Here is a 27437-nt window from a genome sequence, read left to right on the forward strand (position 1 = left end):
ACCTCATCAAAAAAATCCATAACAACAAACTTTGTTGATTATACAGGCTTTCCGCAGTTAGTGCAGCTGGCATTTTCATTTGTCTCATTAGATCAAAGTAGCTAAGAATATGGAGAGAAATGAAGAGGCCAAATTCTCAATTTTGCTCCTTACAGGGGCCTCACTAGGGCAGAATGTGTCCATAAACTTCTCAAATAAAGAATAAATGATGTAAATGTGGTTTGTTCATGAACACTACTAAATATTTCAACTTAGAACTGACATGGCTTCAACAACACTGCATACAGATATTTACATGAAACATTGGTTTGCAGGGACCACCTTTTGTATTCTGTGTTTGTACAGTACACAGTCAGGTCCTGGTCTCTGACTAGGGCTCCTAAGCACTATGCTAATACAAATAAATAATAATAGGAAAAACAATGCACCAGAAATATAACTGCATTCCTGTGTCTTTTAAATTGGAAGAGTGTCATTAATGATCTAGCCTTAATGTAACATAGTGCATAGGAGAGTAACACATTGATTACACTGTTTTTAGTTCCTTATTCATATTTCTGTCCTCCTCAGCCAGATGTTAAACTCTAACAGCAAAACAATATGTTGAGCTCTTCTCTGTTACGAGAGTGTAAGATGCTGCTGAAATAACATATTTTATTGTTGCTCATAGTGATAGGAACTGTTGGCATGCAAAACTGTTAAATTATTTTCTGAAACTTTCCTCTTTTCACTTTTTTGGTGTTAGAGGATTATGCAGCCATAGATTACTATGTTGTTGCAATTAAGGCCCTTTTCCCTATCTAAGCTTCTTCACCCAATTGACCCATGGTGCAATTCCATTTTCTTTAGTCATCCACTGTTTGTCCTTTATGTGCAGAGATGTGAGCATGTTGTCCAGAGTAATATCGCACTGATTCCTTGAGTTTTCTCTTTCCTAAGTTTTTACAGAGTAGGTTGAAGATTCTTTGTGAGATTAGACTGCTACTAGCTCATGCCCCTCAACCTTAGCATCTGAGTTAATCTAAAGAATAAAATGGCACACTTCATTTATAACTTTTTTTTTCCACCCAAGGACTCTCATGATGACTTTTTTTTTAGGCTTCTAGCCACAACCCAAAGAACAACAGAAAGACTAGAAACAAGTCTGTGATCCTGTCTGTAGTGACCAAGTTAAGGTTTCAGATTTTGCACTGGGGATCCAAAGCCTCAGTATGCTGGTAATCAGAGTACTGAGTATAAACAAGGTGGGGAAAGTAGTAAAGTAAATTCTGGACTTGGTTCAGTTTAATGCTGCACGATGCAAAAAGAAATAAGGGGGAAAATAAAAAACACGCATTATTGCAGCGAACACTAAAATGATTTTTTTGGGGTCAGCATATATCCGATGACCTTAGTTCTGATGCTGTAATCTCATTTTTCATGCGTATCTTGTTGTGTTTTTCCCCTAGTCAGATTTTCTTTGTGTTTAATCATTCTGCCAAATAATTTTGATGTAGACAGTGAAGCATATTTTGTGATAAAATATCTGACTTGCTGCTCTTCCCTTGCAGGTCCAATCCAAATATTTGTTTTACTGGTGCACTGCAGAATTCACAGCAGACAAACTTCAGGTCTTAAATCCATTGGGATTTAATAGATGCCTTATTGGCTTTAGGGGCAGGAGCCTAAAGATCACAAACCTATAATTTTAAAACATCGCTCTGTGGAGTCATTTTGTTCACATCCTTTCCCTTTTGAGAGTCTTAATGGGTTTAATGTTTTTCCTGTATTTTGCATTTGGCTTATACAAACAGAAGTAACTCATCTTTTGCAAGAGACTGCTGAAACAGACAAGCCGTGTTATCATTCTCATTGGTCTGTTCATGTATATCAGAGACCTTCTTAGATCTGTAGGTTAGCAGAATTGTCACCTGTTGTGCTTTGAAACAGAGATGAGTTTGAGATTGCATAGGTTCTCGCTACTTAAAATCCTGGGATGAAATTTGGCCTGACTGGGAATTTTGCCATTCTCTTCAATGGGGGCCATGATTTCACCCCTATAGTCTTGACATTTCATCTCTTCTGCATGAAGAGAGTATTTCCTGTTGCAGGAACTCTGTAACTCCACACAATTCACTCTGCTGGAAAAGTGGGATTTTAGTGCACCAGCACCATATTCCCTACCTGTTTTTTATTTTGGGGGGCCAAGCAAAATAAAGTGCAGGCTTCAGTTGGCCCTGGATATGATTCTCAGACAGTACCAACATATGGGCAAATCATTTTTTTTTCTCAGTATTGAAATGAAAGCACCTCTTTCTGTTGGGAGACCAACCAAGTTACCTTGTGCATATAGCCTTTGCTTGCAACATGTACTGTGCCAACATGAGACGACTAATAGTACAGAACATACCCTCTATATTAGGATCTCACTTCCATTGCTTTGCAGAGTGAAAGGGTTTTTTTGGTTTTTGTTCCAAAACTCTGAATTATGCCACCACTAACCCACAGTAAACAAAATACCAAAAGCAGCCATCTAAACCAAGGAAAAGATTGTAGAAAAGGTACAGACTTTCAGGCTAATATGGTTTAGGTTTAACTTTGATTTGTCTGGCATCAGTTGTACATTTCTTAAAGCAGACTGTTATTGTTTCAATAGAGTGATTCCTTCCCCTGGTGTAAAAATTGTTGTATCTCTTTTTAGAGACAAGAAGCAATTTTTAGCTCTCTTAGAGTCTGGCTTAGAGATTCAATCTTTTAATGCCCGAAATGTGCGTGGCTGTGCAGGCTCAAAGACCTTTCACTGGACTCCAGTGAATTTTCTTCTTCAAATCTGACCTGTGTTTGAAGAATATGAGGAGGCTCTTTTAAAAGTTTCTCATTTTTCTTGTGTGTAGTCCTAAGGCCCTGTGAAGTTTAGCAGCTGAGAACATCATTTAGGAAATATCCCTGTCCAAGAGGTAAAAAAAACCTAACTCTCTCTCTTTCAGAGGTGGAAGAGCTGGGTCTGCTTTTGTCGACAAAGGCAGCTGTTCAGGGTTTGTGCTGCTGTCTATACTGGGGAGTTCTCTGTCAGTATACTTTAAAAGTTGCTACAATGTTTCCTTGGGAAGACGCAGAAAAGACAGATGGCTTTTGTACAGTGATGAATGAGATGGACCTTTTGATGTCCAATAAGAACGTGAACAGCAGTGTTTCAAGTGACCTCTATAGTAAAAGAAGCAAAAATAGGAGCAGAACTAGATGTGAGGAGGCTTTATATTTAACATTAATTATATGTAGCCCTGTTATGAAATATGATTGACTGATTACTTACTTCCCCAAATGCCTTCTCTTTTGTAGACCGACAGAAACTCCATTGATCTGGTCCCAAAAAAAAAACAAAAACCTCAAAGAATGTTAAACATGGATGTAAACTATGGGTTCTTTCCACAATCTTTGTCTAAATATTTTGTTACATAAAAATTTAACTCGTAAGAGGGAAAAACCAGGCAAACTTCAGCCTAGGAAAAGAACATGAAAATGGGTACATAAGATTTGCGCCTCATTTAAGCAACAATTTATTAATTTTAATAACAGAGCCATTAGCAGAGATCTGGACTCAAAAAAACCTACAGGTTTGATTGTAACTGTATCCTAGAAGACATGTTCTGGGGGGGAACTTTGTTTTGGTTTTTTAAAAGTTTTTTGCTAATAGAATAGTAGTATTCAAACAAAACAAAAAAATATTAGGAAGATTACTGCTTTTTTTAAAACTGCACCAGGCATTGGCCTGTGCTGCAATCCCTGCATGTGATAAGACCTGTTTAATTTTGTCAAATTATTTAAATTTAACAATTTTAAAAAGCTTCACAGATGCGCCGAGTGCACCCTAATAACCATCAAACTTCACCACCACCCACTAACGGTAAATACTAATATACAAATAAACTCTGCCAGCCATCAGCATTAAATAATGAAATGGAGAGAATTTTCCACAGCCAGCCAGTACATGAAGAAGCAGCCCCTTATTTCTGTTTTTCTCCACCCACACCTTCTCCAGTCCTATCCAGGAGCATCCCCTCATCCTTTTCCCAACCCTCCTGCAAAGTTAATGGCTTTTGCAAAGTGCCAAAAAAATGTTAAGTTAAATTATTTTGGACCAAAGAGAATTAGTGATTCTCAGTCCACCAACACATAACCTCTTGCCTAGGCATGGGAGGGTCTATTAGTGTCTCTACTGTGGAGCTTCTCACCAGTGTGGGAGTTTGAGAATATTTCCCTATTAAGGAGATGTAAGCAAAAGTGAAGTTTAGGTAAGGGCTGGCTGTCAGGGAAAGAACCACTAGAGCACACCCCAGCTACTGCGTTCAAGTCCTTACTTTAATTTAATTTTTTTTTCAGCATGGGAAAATGGTCTTAGGTTTTATTATATTTGCTAATCAGAAAGTCTTCAGTGAGACCATTTACAGCAATTTACCTGTCTTGGAAGCCCACCTGCTTGCTGACAGGTTGTGGTTTCATCAATGTACTGTAGTTTTAATCAGTATCCAAACTTCTTTTTGAGATGCTGCACTTGTGGAAGAGATTCCAGGTCAGGTTCTACCTAAATGACAATGACATGAAAACCCAGCATCTAGTGGCTGTTTTTTCCTGCTCCAAGTGTATGTTAGTGTGAGCTTTTGCATAAATCGCAGCACTAAGGCAGTATTCATTTGCTTGTAAATGGGTAATGCTCTTATGTGGAAAAGGGATTGTTTTTTAAAACAGTTGGAGACACATCTTGACTGGTTGCTAACTTGGCATTGACCTATTACTCGTTTACTTATTTATTGCTATTGCAGTAGTGTCTAGGAGCCCCAGGCATGGACCAGGACCCCCTTCTGCTAGGTATTGTAAAAACAGACTCTGCCCAAAAGAGCTTACAAACAAGAGATGACAGGTATAAACAGACAGGAGTAGAAAGAAACAATGAGACAGCACTGACTGTTCTGTGAGCAGTCTGATGGGCAGTGGTCTCATCTTGCCAGCTGCCTATCCATTGTCAAGATTGTTGTAGGCATTATGACGAAGGAGAGATTTGCAGTAGGACAACGAGGTGGCTTTGCAGATGTGTCTGGGGATCTCCTCCCAGGCACAAGGGGCACTAACATGTTCTAGCATTTGGAAAGTTGCTGCTGCCTTTTTAAAATGCTCGTTCGAAAGCAATATTGAATTAAATCAGTCACAGAGCTGCTCCTCGTTATTTGTTTTGTCATATACTCCGGGTCTAGCCCAGCAGATGTTTGCAGGGGGGTGGGCATGACTCCAAAGAACTTTGAGAGTAATTTAGCAGCCTCGGGAGCCACTCTTTTGCTTTAACACCGTTGTAAGGTCAAAACTCTCAATTGGTCAACTGGGGCCTTCTGTCAAAGGAGACTTTCCTTAAACCAGCAGATTTATTCTCTAGGTGACTAGCTCTGTCCTGCTCTGTCCAAATGCAAGACAAATTGCATAAATGTAAAAAGCTCATGCGTTCAGGAAAACCAGACTAAAATGAGAGGTGCTGTGATGTGGTTTACATTTCCTACGTGTTTAGTTCATGTCAAGATACTTGTGAGATAATCTGGGACTATAGAAAGAAACAGGAATATTCTTGTGGAAGCACAACCACTGGATATGTAAGTCTCAACTGTCTGTTTCTTTTCATTTAATTGATATGTGCACATGAGTTCTCCAAAAAGCATTAAGCTGTAACATGTTATGATTTTGATGACCCGTTCTTTCTGACCAGTATAAGCAGGATGGAAATTGCTAACGGCCTTTAGCGAACTACAGTAGCTGAAAATGTGGAACGGTCTGTGTCACATTGCTTTCCACTATGAAATTGCAATGAAAAGATTTATCTAAACACAAGTTCCCTTACTAAGATCACAAGTCTTAGGAGCTACTGCAGAGGGTCGCCCAGAACTTGGAATTGCAGGCCAAGGAGATGGTTGAGCAGGGGGACCCCATGGTGGACATTTTGAGCCCCAAAGGTCCATCTAGAATAGCGCTCCCGCTCATTAAGACCATCCAATCGAATTATAAGACTATATGGCAGACCCCGGCCTCCAGCACTCCAACGACCAAAGGTGCGGAGCGCAAATACTTTGCCCTGTCAAAGGCCTAAGAATTCTTGTTCTGCCACCTAAGTCCATGCTCCCGGGTGGTCTCGGCGGTGAACGAAAGGGAACGCCATGGACAACAGGCCCCGGCCCTTGAGGCCAAGGAGGCAAAACGCCTGGACCTTTTTGGCAGAAAGGTGAACTCGTTAGGGGGCCTTCAGTTGAGGATTGCTAACCAGCAGGCCATCCTCAACAGGCATAAGTTTAACTCCTGGGTGGCGGTGGGGAAGTTTAAGGACAACCTCCCACAAAATTCCCAACAGGAGTTTACGGCCCTGGTGGACAAGGGCAAGGCAGAAGCTAAGACCTCTCTCCAGACCTTCCTGGATTCACCAGGCGTGGCAGCCAAAACAATCGTGTCGGGGGTGGTCAGGAGGTGCTCAGCGTGGCTTCAGGAGTCAGGCCTGCCGCCTAAAGTCTAGAATACACTTCAGGACCTACCCTTGGAAGGGTCCAGGCTCTTTTCGGACCAGACAGACGCGAGGCTGCATAGCCTCAAGGACTCGAGGGCTACACTTAAGTTGCTGGGCATGCACACCCCAGTAATGCAGAGGAAGCCCTTTAAGCCGCAGCCTCCCCCTCAGCGCCAGTACCAGCCTCATCATAGGCATGAGCCTTACCGTAGGTGAGGCAGGGATAATAGGTGACGGCGCAACAACAATAATAACAATAATGCGCCAGGCCAGAACCAAAGTCAGCACAAATCCCAGCCGGGCACCAAGCCAGGCTTTTGAAGGTGCGCTCGGGGACAGCGTACCAGACCAGTCACCGAATCCGTCCCTTTGTTTCTGGAACCGCCTGTCCCATTTCTCCCGTGTGTGGTCCAGCATTACGTCGGACCGTTGGGTCTTATGCACGGTGCTGAACGGGTACTCGCTGCAGTTCTCTTCTCTCCCTCCCACCCCCCTTCCCCGTCCCTCTTCAGGGACTCCTCTCATGAGCATTTCCTAGAGAAGGAGGTTCACTCACTGCTAGAGGCGGGGGCGGTAGAGGCGGTGCCACATGGCCTAAAGGGGAAAGGTTTCTACTCCCAGTACTTCCTCATACTCGAGGCCAAAGGGGGGCCTTCATCCCATTTTAGACCTGCGAGTGCTCAACAAGTTCCTGGTCAAGGCCTGGTTCTGCATGGTCTCTCTGGGCACCATCATCCCTTTCCTGGATCTGGGGGGCTGGTACGCTGCCCTTGACATGAAGGACGCGAACTTTCATATCGCCATCCACCCAGCACATCGGCGATCCTTGCGCTTTACCGTGCGCCAAGAACATTACCAGTTTGCGGTTCTCCCATTCGGTCTAGCCGCAGCCCCACGGGTGTTCACGAAATGCATGGCGGTGGTGGCGGCCTTCTTACGGAGGCAGAGCATCCAGGGTTACCCGTACCTCGACAACTGGCTCCTGGCGGGCCGATCCGAAGCGGAAGTGCGGGGCAACATGGAGGTGGCCCTGAGATAGTTCCACAAGCTGGGGCTCCTGGTCAACGTCCCCAAGTCCACTCTCGTACCCACACAGAGAGTGGAATTCATAAGGGCGGTCCTGGACACGGTGCAGGCCAGGGCAAGCCTTCCAGTTTCCCGATTCCGGGCTATCCAGCAAGCGGTGGCCTCCCTGCGCCAGTTTCCAACAACAACGGCCAGGTGCTGCCTGTGGCTGCTGGACCACATGGCAGCATGCACGCACATGGTCAGGCATGCCAGACTGAGGCTTAGGACTCTGAAGGCGTGGCTCGCTCAGGTGTACCGCACAGGCAGGGATCCCCTGGACTTGACAGCCCCAAGAGACGTGCTGGACTTCCTGCTGTGGTGGCAGTCCCAGCCTGTGGTTTGGAAAGGCATCCCCTTTGCTGCCTCACAACCGGACCTGACGCTGGTGACAGATGCATCAGACCGCGGATGCGGGGCTCACCTGGGGGACCTCAGGTCTTGTGGTCCGGAGCAGAGCGGTCGCTCCATATCAATGTGAAGGAGCTCAGGGCAGTTCGTCTAGCCTGCCAGACCTTTCATGCCACTCTGAGTGGTCACAGCATGACAGTTCTGACAGACAACACTACTGCCATGTTTTATATAAACAAGCAGGGTGGGGCCCATTCCTCGCCGCTCTGTTGCAAGGCTCTCCTCCTCTGGGACTTTTGTATAGCCTATGCCATTCACCTCGAGGCGTTGTATCTCCTGGGGGTGTGAAACGACCTGGCGAACTACCTCAACAGGTCTTATTGCATGCACGAGTGGTTTGCCACCAGGGTCAACGCCCAGTGCCCGCGGTTCTGCTCATTCCAGGGCCACAGCCTGGGCTCAGTCGCAGATGCGTTTGTGATCCTGTGGGGAGAGGGCTTGATGCATGCCTTTCCCCCGCTCCCCTTGATACAACAAGGTCCTGCTCAAGGTACACGGGGACAGAGTGGCGGTGGTCCTCATCGCCCCAACATGGCCCCACCAGCACTGGTACACAGCGCTCCTAGAGCTGTTGGTGGAGGCCCCGGTAGTCCTGCCCCTTCACCGGGATCTATTCATGCAGGACGGCGGGCAGCTTCTCCACCCTGACCTGCAATCACTACACATGACGGCGTGGAAGCTCTGTGGCTAAACGCCTTGGAAAGCCAATGTTCCCTTTCTGTGCAGCAGATTCTGCTTGGCAGTGGGAAGCCCTCTACCAGGGCTACCTGTATGGCCAAATGGAAAACGTTCTTATGTTGGTGCGAGCCCCGACAGATGCAGCCGTGCCAGGCCCCGGTGCAAGCCATCCTAGAGTACCTCCTGCACCTCAAGCAGCAGGGGCTGGCCCCGTCCTCACTCAGAGTGCACCTGGCGGCCATCTCCGCCTTCCATCCAGGGTTTTCGGGGGGGCTCGGTGTTTTCCCACCCAGTGGTGGGAAGTTTCCTTAAAGGATTGGAGAGGATGTTTCCAATTCCAATTAAAGTATTGTGAGGATGCCCCCCACTCCCTCCCTTGGAACCTTAACTTGGTCCTCTCTAAGCTCATGGGATCTCCTTTCGAGACCCTCGCTACCTACTCCCTCCTCTACCTTTCCTAGAAGATGGCATTTCTGGTGGCCATTACCTCGGCCAGAAGGGTGTCTGAGCTGAGGGCTCTCACCTCTGAGCCACTGTATACAGTATTTCACAAGGATAAGGTGCAGCTCCGACCGCACCCCAAGTTCCTCTCTAAGGTGGTCTTGCAGTTCCATTTGGGCCAGGACATTTGTCTGCCGGTGTTTTTTCCAAAACCCCATACGGACTCGAGTCACCGCAGCCTACACACCCTGAATGTCTGTCGTGCGCTGGCATTCTATTTGGAGCGCACCAAGCCCTTTCGTAAATCCGCGCAGCTGTTTGTGGCCGTAGCCAAGAGGATGAAAGGCCTCCGAGTGTCGGCACAGCAGATCTTGTCTTGCAGCCGGGTGTGCTATGAGCTCACAGGTGTTCCAGCCCTGGCGGTCACAGCCCACTCGACCGGGGCACAAGTGACTTCCACGGCTTTCCTGGCACAGGTCCTGTCCAGGAGATCTGCAGAGCAGCCACCTGGTCCTTGGTGCACACCTTCACAACCCACTACGCAGTCAACCAACAGGCCAGTGAGGACACGGCAGTTGGCAGAGCGGTCCTCCAATCAGTTGTTCTGTGACTCCTACCCTCCTCCAGAGGTAAGCTTGTGATTCACGTAATGTGGAATGGACGTGAACAAGCACCACCCACCCTCCTACCCCCTGTCGGAGTCGCTGGCAAGAAGGAACCGGAGGGGGTCGGGAGGCAGGGGTATATATGCACGGCGCAGTGGCACCACTTAGGGGCCCCCCCACCGGCCCAACGGGAGCCACTAAGGGAAAAAGTGTCCGAAGCTCGTGCACGTGGCGCACACACACCTAATGTGGAATGGACGTGAACAACACATCTCGAAGAACAACAGTTACGAGAAGATAAGTAACTGTTTAGGTTTAGGTGCAGAACTTTTCTGAAGAGCTGTACTGCTGAATCTCAAAGACAGCATAGCCTTGGATGGAGCCTGAAGTCCAATGTACTGTTTTTCTTGTCTAGCACAGTATTATTGTTCTTTTAGGATGAGATTTTAGAAGAAGCTGAAGGGGGCTAGGTGCTCAACTCCACCGAATTTTGGGCTTCATGAGATGCTGTCTTTTAGGTAAATAGTAAAATATGTAAGGACATGAGTAGTCCCATTGACTTCAGTGGGAGTACTTATGTCCTTGAGTACCTTACTGAAGTGGGGCCTAAATGCAGAAAACTTGCTTTCCCAAAATCTCCTTTGGACCAGTTTTATTCAGTAGACACCTTTTATGTATATATTTCATTGGCAGGCTTTTTTGTGTAGACTGAGTCTAAGTGGAAGGATAAATGGAACTTCTTGTCTAGAACTATAGACTTCTTATCACTGTTCTACTACCAGACTTCTCACATCTTGCTCTTGAAATAGTGATTATAGGAAAGCTTTTAATTGTGTTGCATGGGGACAAGTGAGCAGTGTCATAAATCACGAGGGCCTGTTAGTACATTCTGCTTGATTTGACAAGGACATTAGAAGGGTGGGCTGTTTTTTGCTGGATCATTAGAAATTAGTCTCATAAACAAGAATTAAAACATAATTTTTCTTAGCTTACTGTAGTCTCGTCTCTATATCAGAAATGCCTGTCTACGCAGGTATTGGAAATGCATTGCTTTGTGTTACATATGACCTGTCCAGTTTTTCTTCTAATTATCTTGTTCCCACTTGGGGCAGCAAGGAAAGACACAAGAGCATACAAACCGTATTGTAGCTTGTGACTTAAAATTTTCTCATGCAAGCAGAATCTATATATGCAGGAGGATATAAAAGTCTTGTGAAGTGTGTATCCCATAGAGTGTTGCTTGACTAGAGACAGGTAACTATGTTATCAGCAAGCAGGTGGAGATGATGTTTGACTGCCCTGGTGGGTTTTTTTTTTTTTTCTGTTTTTTTTTTTCACCATGCTCTTTTCCTGCCACAACTCATACTATTAAGTCTCTCTATTATCTCTCTCCAGGTTTTAGAGGTCTCTGTATGTAGCAGCCTGCATCACCTCTTTTACTGCCCTCTTTAGAGGCAGGGATTACATTGGCACTTTTTCTCCCATAATGCTTTATGGAAATAAGTTTATGAATGTATATATGACATAACTAGAATGTTTTATGTTACATATGCCATGTAACATATCTCTGTAAAGGTTATGATCTACTGAATCTATTAATCCTATTTGTATGCATGTATCCTTTTTTGTATTTGAAGTTATAAATATTGGCTGTGTACTGGCTTGATTTTTAAGTATCCTTTGTAAAGCATTTGGTCAGCTTCTTTAGAAAAGAATTTGCAAGGTAAGTGCCCAATCAAGAAGCACTTAACAGACCATGGATCTTGAAAGGCTCCAATCCACATAAGAAGTCTACATGAGGACATTCAAGGTAGCATGTGAGCAATGGCTACTGCTTGTAAAAACTGAGTCATGCATGGACATGTGACTTGCTCATGTGACTCCAAAACTTGGAGCTGGACTTTTCATAGGAGAGAGGAGGGGGTTTCCATCCACAAGAGAGAGTCTATTTAAGCCCGTGGGAGACCACTCCATTTTGTCTTCAGCTGGCTAAAGAGAGAGCCTCTCCACTCCCAGGGATACCTGAAAGAAATCCCCTAGCTACCACCTGAGCTGGAACAAGGGCTGTCCCAGGGGAAAGGATTGTGCCCAGAATGTAAAAATGTTTGAAGCTAATGAAGTTTGTCCTGCATCAGGTTACATAGAGATGACACCCTTTCTCCCGAATGTCTCCACTGAGTTTCTACAGGGCACTGGATTTATTCAACAGCTGGGAAATGTGTAAACAAATTGGAGCTGTTTGAGCAGATTCCCATTCTGCTGTCCTCCCTTTTCTTCCCCCCCCTCCCAGCTAACAACCCATCCCACCCCACTCCACCCCACCCCTCAGCAATCTGAAAGATTACATGGAGAATAGCTTTCAGAATATTGTATTGATCTTTCGTGTTTGCCGCTGCAATATTGTACCTATGTGAGAAAACACATTTTGTGACTCATCTTGCAAATGACCACCTGAAAAAAATGAATATTTTGTGTCCATTTAGTGTTTAAAGAGTTAATGGAAACCACCTTTTAAAAACCTACATTAAAACCAAATCATCTCAAGGAAAAAAACTGAGAATTGTAACAATGTCATTCCTTAAATGTTGGCTGCAGAGTCCATCCAGGGTAAAAAAGCAAGGCTGCCACATGTTGGTAATAAAGACAAGGGAGGTTTGCATGATGAATTTCAGTGTGACATACGCAAAATATCCTGCTTGTTTCAAAGCACAGTGATACTTAGTTTTGGAAGTTGTTGAATATCTTATTTCCATTCCAAATTAATACTTAAAACTTAAACAAGTGGTTATCTTGGATTTTAGTACAATTTTTCCACAATTAACATTCCTACAGACTTACTGTGATTTTTCTGTTGAACTAATGACTCTTTCCCCCCCCTTTTTAGGGTGTCAAGCCAGCAAGTTTTGAGAAAGTTACTGATCCTGAAATTAAGGAGATAATTGGGGAGTGTATTTGCAAAAATAAAGAGGAAAGGTTTGTTTCAAATGGCCAAGTTTTGTATGAAAATTTATTTTTATGTTTAGATTTATTAAAGTTTCTCTGGGTGTTCATTGTATAGAAGAAAGTACACAATGCTGTACACCATATGACTACTTCCACCACCACCACCAGCAAAGATCAAGATGATAAAATAAACCCAACCCTCCCTGCTCTTTATTAACTAAGGTCAAAAATGACCGTTCTGATCGCATGTGACCTCCAGCCTAACACATTCCATAAAATTTCATCCAGCAGTTTCTGCAATGAGCACAATAATTTATGGTGGAACTAGAGGATGTCTTTCTAAAAAAGACATCCAGTCTTGCTTTAAATACTTCATGTGATGGCGAATCCATCGCACACCTTGATAAGTTGTTCCAGTGAGTATTTAGACTCTCTGTTTAAAAAAACAAACCACACCTTATTTGAATTTGTCTAGCTTCAGAGTCCAGTTTCAGGTCAGACTAGGTGATCACAGTGGTCCCTTCTGGCCTTATAATCTATGAATCCTATAGACCAGAACTGTCTCCTTGATGAGGGGGCCCCCTCTCACCTGTGTCATATTGAATCACAGATTTGTAAGCAGTCTTGGGAAGGAACTGCATTTCTGTTTCCCTCTGCTCCTTTGGAGCACTTGGTGCATAAATGAATAATGCTGAAGCTCTGCCAAATAGCAAATGTCGACTTCCCAAGGATTCCTAAAAATACTAGACATACTACTTCTATCTACTAAGAATACAAATTTCTTATGGCTGCATGCAAAGCATGCTGTTGGTGTTAGCCTTGCCTTTATAGGGCCTTTCTATTTATGTTGTTAAATACTTAATTGAAAGTGTTTAAATTATGCAGTATTTGATATTCTTTTTGGACATCATCTGTTCCAGATATGAAATTAAAGACTTATTAAGCCATGCCTTTTTTGCTGAAGATACTGGGGTAAGAGTGGAACTTGCAGAAGAAGACCATGGTAGGAAATCCTCTATTGCCTTAAGACTCTGGGTAGAAGATCCTAAGAAACTGAAAGGAAAACCCAAAGATAATGGAGCCATTGAGTTTACTTTTGATCTGGAGAAGGAAACTCCTGATGATGTTGCACAAGAAATGGTAAAATAAACTTCTCCTGACAAAAATATGTATATAAGTAGTACATAAATCTCAAAGGACAGCAGGAGCAAATCTGGTAAAGTAAATTCCACTCAAAATGGTCAGGCTATCTCGTTTAAATAGGATGACATTGGTTTTAGAATGAATGCTGGAAGAAAACTCAAGTAGTAAAAGAGGGAAAACTAATAATCTGGTAAAACATGTTGTTTAATCCCAGGAAGAGACAAAAGAAAACTATATAACCCATCTCTATCTGTTTTATATCTTCAGAGTTGATTGGAGACTTGCTTAAATCAAGGATAATTTCAGACTACAAGTGGACTTGTTTGGAAGAGTTCAAAATTGCAAACAAAAACTGAAATACATTTTCCATTATGCTTTTCACAAACACCTTTTCCATCTTTTCGAAAAGCTCTTCTGGCATTGAAAAATTACGAAGAATTTAGATAAGAAAAGTCCTCTATAAAGAGGCATTGAGCTGATAAAATTAAGCAGGTAGCTGATATCAAAGTATAGTATAAAGAGTGATGGAAGAGGAGGGTGTTTTTTTAATAGTGTTGGATATATCTAACTTAATTAATTTTTTATATCTTCCTTTGTAAAATGTTCTGGGCTTTGTTTTAGAAAACTTTTAACTTCTACTGTCACTATGTTGTTCTTAAAAAGTAGTATTATTCTGGAGCATACTTTAATGCAATTGATTTTTTTCCCTATCAAAAGTTTACTTTTAGATAAGATTGACGAGACCAAGAAAGTTGCTAACAAATGTGATCTGAAGTTAGACCAGTTAAATAGACGCACGTGAAGGGAAACTGTTAGAAAGTATGAAGTGGCTGTGGCTGTGGTTCTTGGCCAACGTATAGTATAAAGCTGCGTAGGGGGAAACAATCTTAAATTAATAATAAATATGTATCCTAATCATAACAGTATCTTAAAACTAAAGCAACTTTTTTTCTTGGACAAAAACATGGAAATAATTAAAAGTATGAGCTGTTTATCTCATTTCATAGCAGGTTCAGAGGAGCAGATGATAAAACACATTTATGTATTGGTTCATGAAAACAGGATGAGCAAAGAACACTTCATCTGGACTCTAAATTACATTTTTTTTCCCCTGTGGGATTTTATTTAGTGACAGTATCACCATCAGTTCTGTTCTGCCAAGAAGGCAACGATTCTCATCGTGTAATTTTTGCTTAGCTTTCACTTCTATCCATAATTTAGCATTCCCAAATACATTGAAGGAAGAAAGTTGGCCTGCTCTACCTTCCTAACTCTGACTTGAAATTGCTATGTAATGTTTCATGCAATACATTGTGACACAACTCACCTTATTCACATTTGCCATGTGATAGTTACCACGTTTTTGTAACCATATTTAAACATTTATGAAAACGGTTGACACTTAAAGTTCTGCAACTTACTTGTACTACCTATGCAAAATTTCTTTTAAGAGGGAAGGTGGTTTTATTTTGTTTAGGCTGAATTACCCACAAAGGATCACCTCCAAATTACTATATCATCTTTCCCTCCTCCAGACTGTATAAAAATAACCTGTTTTATTCAAAATGATTAACAGATTTATATAAACACTATTTGCTCCTAAGCCATTTTTTAAAAAAGGAACGTGTATTCCTGAAGTAAGTGGCTTTTTTGACAATTCTAAATTGTTGGCAAATGCAGAAACGCTTTGCTTTGCCAATGTGTTTTGCTGTCGATGCTTGTGGAGAAGATAGTGTTGGGCACATGAAATTTGATGATAGTTAAGAGGTTTCAAAATTCATGAAGTTAAGTAACAAACCCATTTAAAGAATCCATGTAGGCAAAGAAGGAAAGATCTGAAATAAGGCACGTTCACAAGTGGGCTGACAACCTGTGGTTACATTTCACAAATGGTGGTATTGGAAGAAATCGTGCCTTTATTATAAGTTTAGCATTCTTTAGATGAAAGCGTGAAGTAGGAACGAATATAATTTTAGAACCTGTTAACATGGCAGATTTTCAGTTCTCTTCCCGTCTGGACTTGAATAGAAGAATTGACTTTACTTTTTGCCATAGAAGGCTCTGTGAGCTTATGTGACTCATCACCCGAGCACATTGTTAATTAGCTCCCCAAAAGCTCCTATTTTCACCACAAGGTTTTTACAAGTAGCACTTTCTACGTCCCTAGTCCAGGGACATCAATTTATGGGCTGGGAGTCCATCAGAATGTCTGCAAGTGCCTAACTGTACACGGTACCTTTCTCCAGCTATCCTCCATGCTGTGTTGTCCCTTTTTTCACACACGCAGCAAAAAAGTAAACTGCCAACGGTCTTGTGGTTGGGCGGGAGGGAAAATGAATATGTCCAGGGTGCCTTTCTGAGGGTAAGCACCCCTGCTCCTGTGAAGGGTGCTTAGAAAGTTCTTGCAATGGTCATAGGTCCTTCCTAGGAGTACAGGGCAAGCAATTATTTTTCTTAAATACTTCAGTGCCAAACGTTTAACTCAAAACTATATTGAATTCCTGATTCTGTGAGGAACAGATGCACGGTTCATGTTATTTCAAACCCATCCTTTCTTTGCTATGAAGAGATGCAGGTTAAAATGCACATGTACATGCATTTGATAAGTTTATATGCCTTCCCTGCAGGTTGACTCCGGATTTTTTCATGAAAGTGATGTCAAGATAGTTGCAAAGTCAATACGTGACAGAGTAGCATTAATACAGTGGAGAAGAGAGAGAATTTGGCCTATGATACAATCAGAGGACCATCAAGTTTCTGAAAGTTTGGAGAAATTGAAGGTGCCACAAGCACAACAGGTTCAAGTAACGTACCTTTCACACACTGGTCAACAAACTCTGTCAGAGCTAGAGGAGCCAGAAGCTGACCAGCATCTATTTCAGCATAACCTCCCCACCAGCGTCACATCTGTTGCATGTAAGTATCATGTTTGCGTTGCTCCTTGTGTGAGCAGTTATGATTCTCCTGGCATAAAATGGATGAAATCCACAACTTGTCAGTGCTCTGAACTATACATTGAGAGTGTTGCATACAGTTTTGCCCGCTAAAGGAAAGTCTAAATTCTAAATACTAGAGGTATTCTGAATTCAAGAGAAAAAACTTCTACAGAATCTACATTATCTATCAGTCATTGACTAACGTTACAGATATAGGGTGAGTAAACATATGAAAGATTAAGGTATGATAAATTAGTGAATAAAATAGCAAGAAAATTGAAAGTACTTTTAACTACATTAAAATACATTTTTCAAAAATCTAATATTAAACATAAAACCTTAAACTTTCCATATTGATTCACAAGACGGAAATTAATGTTGTTTTGGAGAGGGGGCTGGGTTGAGTGTGTGTTTTGTTTTGCTTTTTAATGTTTAGAAGTCCCAATGAAATCAGTGTTGGAGGTATTATACGTACTTAGACATTGACAAGAGGTACTGGTTCCTAAATATGGAATTTTTTAAAAAGTCCGAGGCGGTTCAAAAAAAGAATTCTTACTGTAATTCATGTAAGTTTGCATAAGGTCTGCAAAAAGAGGCCAATACTTCAGATTTGAAAAAGAATATCTGAATGCTGTCTAATCACATTCCCTGTTAGATGTGATTCCAAAAATAATGTGTATTCAGAATAGTTTTAATGTTACCCTTTCTCTGTGGCATGACAAAGTCAACTGATCTGCTGTTCAATACCACCTTTAAAATTTAACTGTAAAATTTACCTTTTAAAAACAAACATGAATCTATTAGAAGTGCTCTCTGTGAGGCACACATGACATGGCGGTACGAATGTGTGTAGGAGGTAGTAACACTTACCCCTAAACAGGGAGCAAGTGTAAGTTACCCTTTCATGGTTGTTTTTTAAGGAGAGCCAATTAAATGTTCTATTGGGGTCCTCTGGCTTTAGCCAGTCCCTTGCCCTACGACAGAGCTGAGTGGGGTTGGCTCATACCATGTTGTCAGATGAGCTAGCCATTCTTGCAACCCCTACAACTGTGCCCCTGTTGAGAGGAGGAGGGTAAAATAATGTACACGAGTTTGCAATTTGTGATAAAGGTACAATAGTCCTTTAATATACTCAAAATACTACGAATGTTCCTTTTTCACTTTTTGATAATTTTCTGAAAGAAAGGTGAACATATACATTGTGAAACTTCTTACTTCATAGCATACACTTGTCCAAAATAGGGTTTCTGATTTCAGAAAACCAAACACCGTTGCCCCTCCCCTGCTCCATCCCCCCTCCCTTGGTCACTCACTCTCCACTGCCCGCGCTCACTCACTCATTTTCAGGGGGTTGGGGTGCGGAAGGGGGTGAAGGCTCCAGCTGGAGGTGCAGGCTCTGGGGTGCGGCTGGGGATAAAGGCTTCAAGGTGCTGGGTGGGGCCGGGGATGAGGGGTCTGGGATGCAGGAGGAGGCTCTGGGCTGGGGCAGTGGGTTGGGGTGTGGGCGGGGGTGATGACTCTGGGGGTGCAGGAAGGGAGTTTGGGTGCGGGAGGGGGCTCAGGGCAGGGGGTGGGGGTATCAGAGATAAGGAGGTGAGGGCTCTGGGCAGCGCTTACCTAATGTGACTCCCAGAAGTGGCTGGCATGTCCGGCTCCTAGGCAGGGGAGTCAAGGGACTCTGTGCACTGCCCTCGCCTGCAGGCACTGCCCCAACAGCTCCCATTGGCCACAGTTCCTGGCCAGTGGGAGCTGCAGAACTGTCGCTCGGGGCGGGGGTAGTGCATAAGCCCACCTGGGTGCCCCTGTGCCTAGGAGCCAGACGTGCCGTTTGCTTCTGGGAGCCATGCAGAGCCAGGGCAGGCAGGGAGCCTGCCATAGCCCCACTGTGCTGCCAACCGGACCTTTAGCGCCCCATCAGCAGTGCTGACTGGAGCCACAGGGTCCATTTTCAACTGGGCGTTCCGGTCGAAAACCAGATGCCTGGCAACCCTAGTCCAAAACAAAATAAATAAAATAATGATTTTTTTGTAATCACTGCATTTTTCCCATTATACTGAAATTTTTGTCTAGTCCAGTAGCTACTTTCCTGGTTGTCCTTAAGGGAAAAAACATAAAACTAGGAAGATGGAATACTTGCTATAACTTTATCAACAAAAGGATAGTACAATACAGCTGCGTTAATGGCAAATCACTTTTATAGGGTAATTGGAGGATTCTCTAGTCTTGTTGAGCCCTCTTCTTTGATATACTTTAACTTTACCAGAGATGTAGTAATTTTCTACATCACTTCTGCATTTTTGTATTCAGGGTTTCGCAATCTCTGGGTTGCATAGGATATCCAGGGTTTTGCAAATCATGCAGACAATGTGGAGGAGAGGGATAGGCGGGGGGAGTGGAATTCAGTTCAGCTAAAAAGATATCAAAATAGATACATGACATAAACCCTTTAATTATTTGTTCCTTTATGGTCACCACATTGTTGTAACCCGAGATACCCAGATAGTAGCTTACTATAGACTACTGCAGAACGTTAGAATGTGCATCCGGCTGCTAGAGACTCTGTTAACAAAATAGCATTGAATCTGTACCTTTGTATGGGCTTGAATTTAACTTCCTACAGAACAGCACACACCTATTTTTTTAAAATTATGTACCACATGAAATGAAAATATCCAAGCAAAATGTCATGACAAAAAGTCATTGAATTTGAACAATCAAGATGTTAGCTGTTGACTGTATTTACTATGGCATGAAGCCACTGCTTGAACCTCTCATGACAGTATTGCCCAATTCTTGGAGTCTTTGCAGTTAACTTCTGCCCTGAGATGATTCAGAAAGTCTGATTGTGTTGTAGGAAGGAAAGCGTTAAGTTTGTCCAAATGATGGCTCAAAAGGAAAAAGGACAGGATGGAATAATAGCAAAGATATGATGTATGGTTGTATGTCATGTGACTTGAAAGCATGGCAGGTAGCATGTCCTGAAGCACTGGCTGATGTCGGGATGCTTTTAGATGCCAAACATCAGTTACTGAAAGATGAACCTGAGGCTTTTATTTCTGGAGTCAATGTCATGTCTTGGAAAAAGCAATGAGACTTCATTCCTCAACCTGGCAATGTCAGCACAAATGCTCTTCAGGCATCTTATTTGGTATTGACAAGAATGGCCCAGCAGTGAAAATTGTATAACTTTGCAGAAGGTTGTTTCCTTCCTTGTGCAACTGTTGTGATTTCAAAAGTTGCAGGGCATGATTCAGCTACCAGACTGAACTGTGTGGCTTGCCTGATGTCACTGCTTCTCACTCCATTAGTGACACAGATGAGTTTGTCCAAGAGGAACTGCTCTGAAAACAAAGGTGTGGTGGTTTCTAGCAGTTTGTGCGTGATGTGTATGGTGGCTCTACTGAAGGCTTGTTCTTTTGTAAAGCTGTGCCAGGATGTACAACAGAAGAGAGCAGACACTGGACACTTCAGGAAGCAGTCAAAAATTTCCGCATTTAGTGGGAGTGGTGTATTGCAGTTGTCATGGAAGGTGCCAAGGAAATGACAGCTTAAGGTAGTGACTTGGTCACATGGATCCTGAACATCACATCTTAAACCTCATGGCCCCACTGTTTCATACCCAGACAAATTCTTGCTACTAAGAAAATGCCTGCAGGCCCATGCCAGGTTCTTCACGATGCCGTTACGTTGTGAAGTTCTTGGCTCTCACATGGTGAGGTGCTGACTCAACTCTTCAAATGAAGAGCAGAAGTGCAGGATTTCCCTTGCTGACTCCTTTAATAACTTGTCGTGGGAGGCACACTAAGCGTCCCTTGCTGACATTTGGGCACTAAGACAAGCTGAACCCTTTGCCCAAAGGACGGATTATGAATGTCCATGCAGACCAGTGTGGAAACATTCATCAGAACACTTGGCAAATAGCATCTCCTTTCCATTCTCAGGAAGACCATCTTCTCTTTGCTCATTTGAAGAAACTTCTGACCCAGCTGTATTTCTGTTTTATTTGCAGACCCTGGATATAGGGGGAGAAGGTTGACCAGTAACCCTTTCAACCAAGATGCTGTTGGCTCAACAGCACTCTCTGGTCCATTGCAGGACGAAATTGTGAGACATGTTACAAGTCCCTGCAACTGATTTTCTCGAAGTAGAAACTCAGCTGCTTTTTGGGCATTTCTGAATAAGAAGGTACCCAGCTTTAGTTACAGAGCTTTCATTTTCCTATTTCTGAGCCTCAGGTTTCTCTTCAGTGATTTAGGGGGAAAATTGCAGTCTTGTGGTGATCAAAAATAATTTAAGACCATGTCCCCCTTTCCCCACCCCCAGATCAAGCTTCAGAACACATTTTGTCAGCAAGACAGGCTCCCCATCTCACTGAACTGTGAGTGTATTTATAATTTTGTTGGTGTACTTTAAGTATTAGTGGTTTTCAGGTTGATATTGCAAAATACTTTAGAATGGAAGCTCAGAAAAAGTTTGGGGCTGCGTGTTTTACTAAGGGCTTGTCTATGCCGAACAGCGATGTGCCATGTGGGAGGTGTGATTTCTAAAGTACACTAATCAATTGTGCATTAATTGGTCCAGGTAGAACCCGCTGGTGCGTGCTAATGGTTCCATAGCCCACTTTAATGTAGTAGTATTCAAAACCTTTAGTGCACACCAGCAGGGTTTATACAGACCAATTAATGCATGAGACATTAATGTGCTTGAAAAATGACATCCCTGTAGGGTGCATTATCCCTTGGTTTAGACAAGGGTATATCCCTTAGACAAACTGATGTATGGCTTCTCCTCCTAAACTGTTAAGCCAATGCTACCTTTTTGTTGCTTTGGAATTTTATTATAGACGTTCTTCGATTTAAATAGATATTATTTGGAGCACAGAGACTGCTTATTCCTTAATTCAGGTATTTTATAAATAAGGATACAAAATCCTTACCCATTTTATAGTTCATGCATTGTGCTTGAGTTAGCTTTTGAGTATTGAACATAATAATAATTCAACAAGGTCAGCACAAAACAGCAGACTTTCAGAAGGCATAAAATTGTCTTACTCTTACAATATTTTCAGAACTTTACAGAATGTTTATAGTACTTTCAAAACTTTTGGAAGAAGATGATTTGGTCTGATCTTATATTTTTCTGACTACATACTTAACTCACATAAGCTGACTCCTTTGAGCGGAGTTGGCCAACCTTTGGCTCCAGAGCCACACGCGGCTCTTCAGACGTTAATATGCAGCTCCTTGTATAGGCACCAACTCCAGGGCTGGAGCTACAGGCGCCAACTTTCCAGTGTGCTGGGGGGTGCTCACTGCTCAACTCCCAGCTCTGCCACAGGCTCTGCCCCCATTCCACCCGTTCCCGCCCCCTCCCCTGAGTCTGCTATCCCCTCGCTCCTCCCTTCTCCCCCCTAGAGCCTCCTGCACCCCACAAAACAGCTGATTGGGAGGTGCTGAACGGGGGGCTGCCAGTGGGTGGGAGGCGCTGGGGGCAGGGGGGAGTTTATGGGGGGCTGCTGACGTATTACTGTGGCTCTTTGGCAGTGTACATTGGTAAATTCTGGCTCCTTCTCAGGCTCAGGTTGGCCACCCCTGCCTTTGAAGAACCTTTTATAAAAGACACTAAGTTAGTTAAAAATAATAGCTAACTGAGGTTAATTGTGCCTTTCTGTGACCTTTGAGCTGACAATTTATGGGGTGTAAATATATATATTATATACCCAACTTGCTTCCTGGTTCTGTCTTGTAATTTATTTCTTGCTGTACTTTAGCAATTCCATATCCCATGTCTTTGGATGCTTGTTTAGTGCTATTGAGTCTAAAAGCTCTATAAATCACTTCCCTATCTGCTCATTTGGTAGAGAGAGAGGATGCAGAGATTATATTAATAATTTAATATCTGTGTGTGACATGGTGTGCCAAGAAAATCTAGGTTTGACTCTTAGCTTCTGCTTTAGCTCTGTTCACTTACACTCTGTCTTCCTTTGTGGTCTTGAATAACTATTTATAATGATGAAACTCCGTATTCTATAAAACACCTACATCGTTATAACAGGCAGCATCTGATTATTTTAAACTGGCAATGAGGAAAACTAGAGGTGGGTTTTAGTTTTTTCAAAACATATTTGGGAGGTTAGTTTCTGAAAACTGAGTGGGGCTCACTTCTGGGTCCCATTTTATTCAAACCCCGTAGAGCAAGCCCTGTGTGGGAGGTGAGGGGATGGGGAAGAGGGAGGGTTTTAGATAAAGATATGGTAAAATCATACTCCTTTAATTCAAAATCCTTTTAACAGTTATGGTTCAAGTCTGCTACAGTCCACTTTTGGTCCAGATTTTTAACTCCTCTCTGTTGTGACAAGGTATTTTAACTTCACTACTACTGCTGCCTTGGTTATTTCAAGTGTAAAAACAACATCTATAGAAAAAGAAGCTAGTTAACCATGCAGATATATTTTACTGGCTTCAGTAAACTTGAAAAGACCTTTTTTTCAAGCCGTTAATATTTAACAATGCTATTATAAGCCTTATTTCCGTTTTGACAAAGATGTCACTCTTGCCCAGTTCCCAGAGTTGTGCAATTTTTCAGATTAGTCAGGCTAACTTTCTGTATTATGAGCACTGACAAAGTGGTGAATTGTGCTCCTATTCATTAAAAACTTGGATCAAGATGACTGCTTATATAAAGCAGTTTTATTTCATCCAGTTATTATGGTGTCGAGTCCAGGTATGTTAAGGCTTTCTGTTCGTAGTAACAAAACCAGGGAAGAGTAGGGTGTATTAAAATTGCTTAGTATTCAGTTGTAATTTCGGTGGATCTGTTCTTGTGTAGCTTTACTGTGCTTCCATGGCAAGCAATGCCTAAAATTGTAGGGCAAGTCAAAATCAAGTTAATGATTTAGAGCAGTTTTTTAGGTATGCCTACTCTTTTACTTGCTGTCTTGCACCAATTAATATACAGCTGTCAAAAAGCCATGATTTGTTTTCCTCCAGTTTCTCCGTTGTACATTTGCCCCTATTTTTTCTTGTTTTGTTAGTATTCCTCAACTAAGGTGGTACTACATAGTGAAGCTGATTATAAATTTTATATTGGCTAACACACAGTAAATAATGTAACATTTCATAACTTATTTGAAATTGAAATATGCAACACCACTAACCAAAAGGGAATTAAAATAATCATTAAAACTACTCTATCTCCAAAGGAATTCATCCCGCAGGCAGCTGAGATCCTTCCTCTCCCATTGAAGTCACAATCAGCTCACTGTTCTTTCATGCTATAAAATCCATAGAAGGTCTGCAATTCTTAACATCAATGTTGTGACCTCTGAAGGGAATATCAATGTGCCTAGCTCTGCACAAAATCCATAGGAGACTCTCTTCATTTCTGGCTTTAGGGAGGAATATATTCACAGAAAATAGCATTTGTATTCTATAACTTACGTATATGGTAGAAATAGCTAGGGTAGTAAAAATGCCAATTGCATAAACCCCACACAGGCCTCCCCATTAAGTCACTACTTGAACATTTTGTTTGATTTGTTAAGCTCTTAATAAAAAAGATTGTTCTTTCAGCTGACAGCACATTTGACAGCGGTCAGGGGTCCACAGTTTATTCAGACTCCCAGAGCAGCCAGCAAAGTGTCATCTACTCATCTCTGCCTGATTCAATACCTCCTGCTATTCAACGGGTTTACAGTCCACCTCTAAATGAGAGCCAGGCTTTGCCCCAAACCCTTCAGCAGCTGGGGCACTACCAGCAGCCTTCAGTAGTAAGTCTTTTTTTTTTTCCTCCCCCCCCCCCTCCCCAACAATGTTGAATATACTAGACCATGTTTAATGACTCGCCTTATATTCTGCCTTCCGTGAGTGTAGATCCTGTGGCTCACCCTTTTTCTTTTCTGCCCATTTCTACCAATACTGATTTATTTAATACATGTATTCATACTGTTGCCTAAAAATGTGTTTTAGTTTTGCTATGGAAAGATAAGACATTTATAATTGTACTTCCTGTGCTCAAGGAAATGCTTTGCTGCTTGCTATAGTACTTTAATTTAAGCATCATAAAGTGAGCATTTTTTATCATTTCACTGAGTTGTTTTTTTTAATAGCTTTGCCATGATTAGACTTAACCTCATGAGCATGTCCATTTGAGAATTATTCTTTGTGTTTGTGTTTTGTTTGTTGTTAATATAGCCACATATTGTTCCTTCATTTGTTCAAGAGCCTCTTGGGTCCGATGTTTCTTCCTGTTTTGCTAAAGATCAAGCGTCTATTGAATGCCTTTCTAGCTTTTTGCTTAGATGTAATGTTGCACAGAGGCGAAGAAGCACTTCTGTTATTGAGGCTCCAAAACCCAACACTGGTAACCCAGACAGATATTCACACGTACTCTTGTGTTCATGTTACAATGACCTTGGCCACCAAGAATTAATGGACTCATCACTGCAAGAACAATTGCGTGCAAACGAACATAAACCTTCCTATTTCTCCAGTGAAAGAATCAATATAGGCCTAGTGTGTCCTTCAGAAATTCCAGTGGCACACTGCTCCTGTGTTAGCCAATACTTGTTACCCATGATTCACAGCACTCAGAGCAATAATCGTCGCCATAGCGATTCAGTAGCGGCTTTGACTCCAAATGTTACATCCTCTCTTCCAACAGAACTAATAGAGGAAAACATAAAAATCTCACCAAATAGAGAAGAAGAAGCAGGTAAATCACAGTTAGTGGCATTAGAGATCTCTGCAAATACCACTGAGTTAATGATCCTTAAACACAGTTGTCAGGGATGCTTAGCCCATCTGCTTCATTCTGGAGAAGATCCAAAAAAGTCAGTACCCCTTAAGTGTGCTACAAATACTCCTCGCTGCCTCTGTAACAAAGAGAAAAACTCAGTATCTCTACCTGTTCCTCAAGCAAGCAGGCCTTGCGACAGAAGGTCAGACCTGCCTTTATTACATGAATCTCTGCAGCACATAATTAGCCAAAAGACCAATTCTATTCCCGTGAGAACTGCAAGAGTCACAGAAAAAGTCCTGCATTCTGAGTCCTTCAGTTATGGGGAAGTCAACATGCCTGAACTACCTCCGCCCTTCCACAAAGTTTGCGCTGGCAAAACATCATTAACAGAGCAGAACAATCCAGTGACTCCATCTGTGCAGAGCAGTAGAAACAGCCTAGCTAGTAAAAACACCACCAGTGATGTGGTAGGTTGAATCCCTCGTTTCATCCCTAGTTGGTTTAGAAGAAGAAAACCCACATCCAAGAATGACAAGTGTGTCCTGTTTGATCCAAAATTTCCCCAGATGCTTCAGAAATGCCACACTTACCCTGTTTCCCCCTTGTTTTCCAAAATGCTTGCAACAGAATGTACAGTATATTTAATTTGAATGGTCCTGAGAATGGCTTGAATCACCATCTTGTTTTAACTTGGGCCTCTGTAATAAACTCCCTCAGTTGTTGAAGCCATCTGCCCTATGAATGTAGTGGTGTTGATTGCATCCTTTCTCCTGTATGTTTCACATGAAGAAATAACAGCTATGATTGAGTGTAGCAATACCTTTTCTGCAGAAGACATAAAATTGAGCAGTGCAGTATAGTGCCTTAGAGCAGACACACTCTTTTTATTGATTTCATTGGTACAGTCTCAGTAACTGGACTTAAGTGTGATCTGTTTTTTGTTGTTTTTTTTTAATTGGGTGTTGCAAAGGGTAAAACAGCAGAAAGTATTTCAGTTGGTTTTGTATTTTGTCAAAAGCAATATTTTCTTCCTAGATATTTCATGTCCACTTAATTTTTGACTGCATTTTCATCTTCAACACAGGTATAAACTGTTACAAGCTTAAAAAGAACACTTGATTTTTAAGCAATGAATACTTCCTGACATATTTAAGTTGGAAATTTCTAAATACATTACTGCGGTAGTATAGCATCATGCAGCAAGAGATGTAATTGGTGTTCCTTGTAGGTAAATAGGGTTTTAAGTCTATTGGCCCTTTCTTTAATATACATACCTATCCTTTTCCTTGTACAGGAGTTTGAGACTTTGCTTATCAAGAACCTTATTTTATTTTACTTCCTTATCTGTTGCTGTTTTTTTTTATTGTTTTTTTAAAATCCTAAATCAATCTCCTGGCCTGCAATTTCAGTAAATCACCTGGCAATAAAAGTTGTTTGTTTTTAAGATACCAACTGGAGTTTACCAAGCTAGTTGTTGATTTTTTAATGTATTTTGTGTGCGTGAGAGAGAGAGCACTTTCAGTGACAGAAGATGGAGCTTATCTGGGTTGTGGCCCCAGGTCCAATAAAGAGAAATGCAATACAGGTTGTTTTTTTTTAATCTCCCCTGGGAAATCTCTCTTTCTGGAGATGTTACCTTCCTTTGCCTGTGTTTTTCATTTCTCTTTCCTTGTTTTGAATTAAATATTTAGTAGCAAGCATGTTCTTAAAAATCGGTTGTAGACAACTTTTTATTGATGTTTCTTCTAAAGTAATTTATTTTCCTTTCCTCCAGCCTGGACTAACAGTGGTTCAGGCTCCACCTGCTGTTATCTCTCAGCGACCGCAGCATTACCAAGAGCCAGCAATGACATTCCCAGTCATACAGCCAACCACAGTTGCTTCATTGCAGATGGGGCAATCTCAGCCTGTTTTAGCCAGCCAGCAGGTGAGAAGCTAAACTATCTGACCCCATCTCTTGCC

At 42.2% G+C, this 27437-nt stretch overlaps 1 protein-coding gene across 22 annotated transcripts in view; it reads left to right on the plus strand.

Moving 5' to 3' along the window:
- WNK2 (WNK lysine deficient protein kinase 2) overlaps positions 1–27437 on the plus strand; it is a 173347-nt gene that overhangs the window by 71230 nt on the left and 74680 nt on the right. For all 22 annotated transcript variants that reach the window (XR_007357525.2, XR_007357524.2, XR_012669234.1 and 19 more), the window contains exons 6-10: positions 12599–12687; positions 13578–13797; positions 16428–16716; positions 24308–24504; positions 27250–27402. Coding sequence is in view for 19 of the 22 variants with exons in the window: in XM_048857043.2 (XP_048713000.2) it covers positions 12599–12687; positions 13578–13797; positions 16428–16716; positions 24308–24504; positions 27250–27402 (948 nt within the window). In the remaining 3 variants the exon portion in view is untranslated. The remainder of the gene's footprint in view (positions 1–12598; positions 12688–13577; positions 13798–16427; positions 16717–24307; positions 24505–27249; positions 27403–27437) is intronic.

This window comes from Caretta caretta, chromosome 7, assembly GCF_965140235.1.
Source record: "Caretta caretta isolate rCarCar2 chromosome 7, rCarCar1.hap1, whole genome shotgun sequence".
Taxonomy (NCBI): Eukaryota; Metazoa; Chordata; order Testudines; family Cheloniidae; genus Caretta; species Caretta caretta.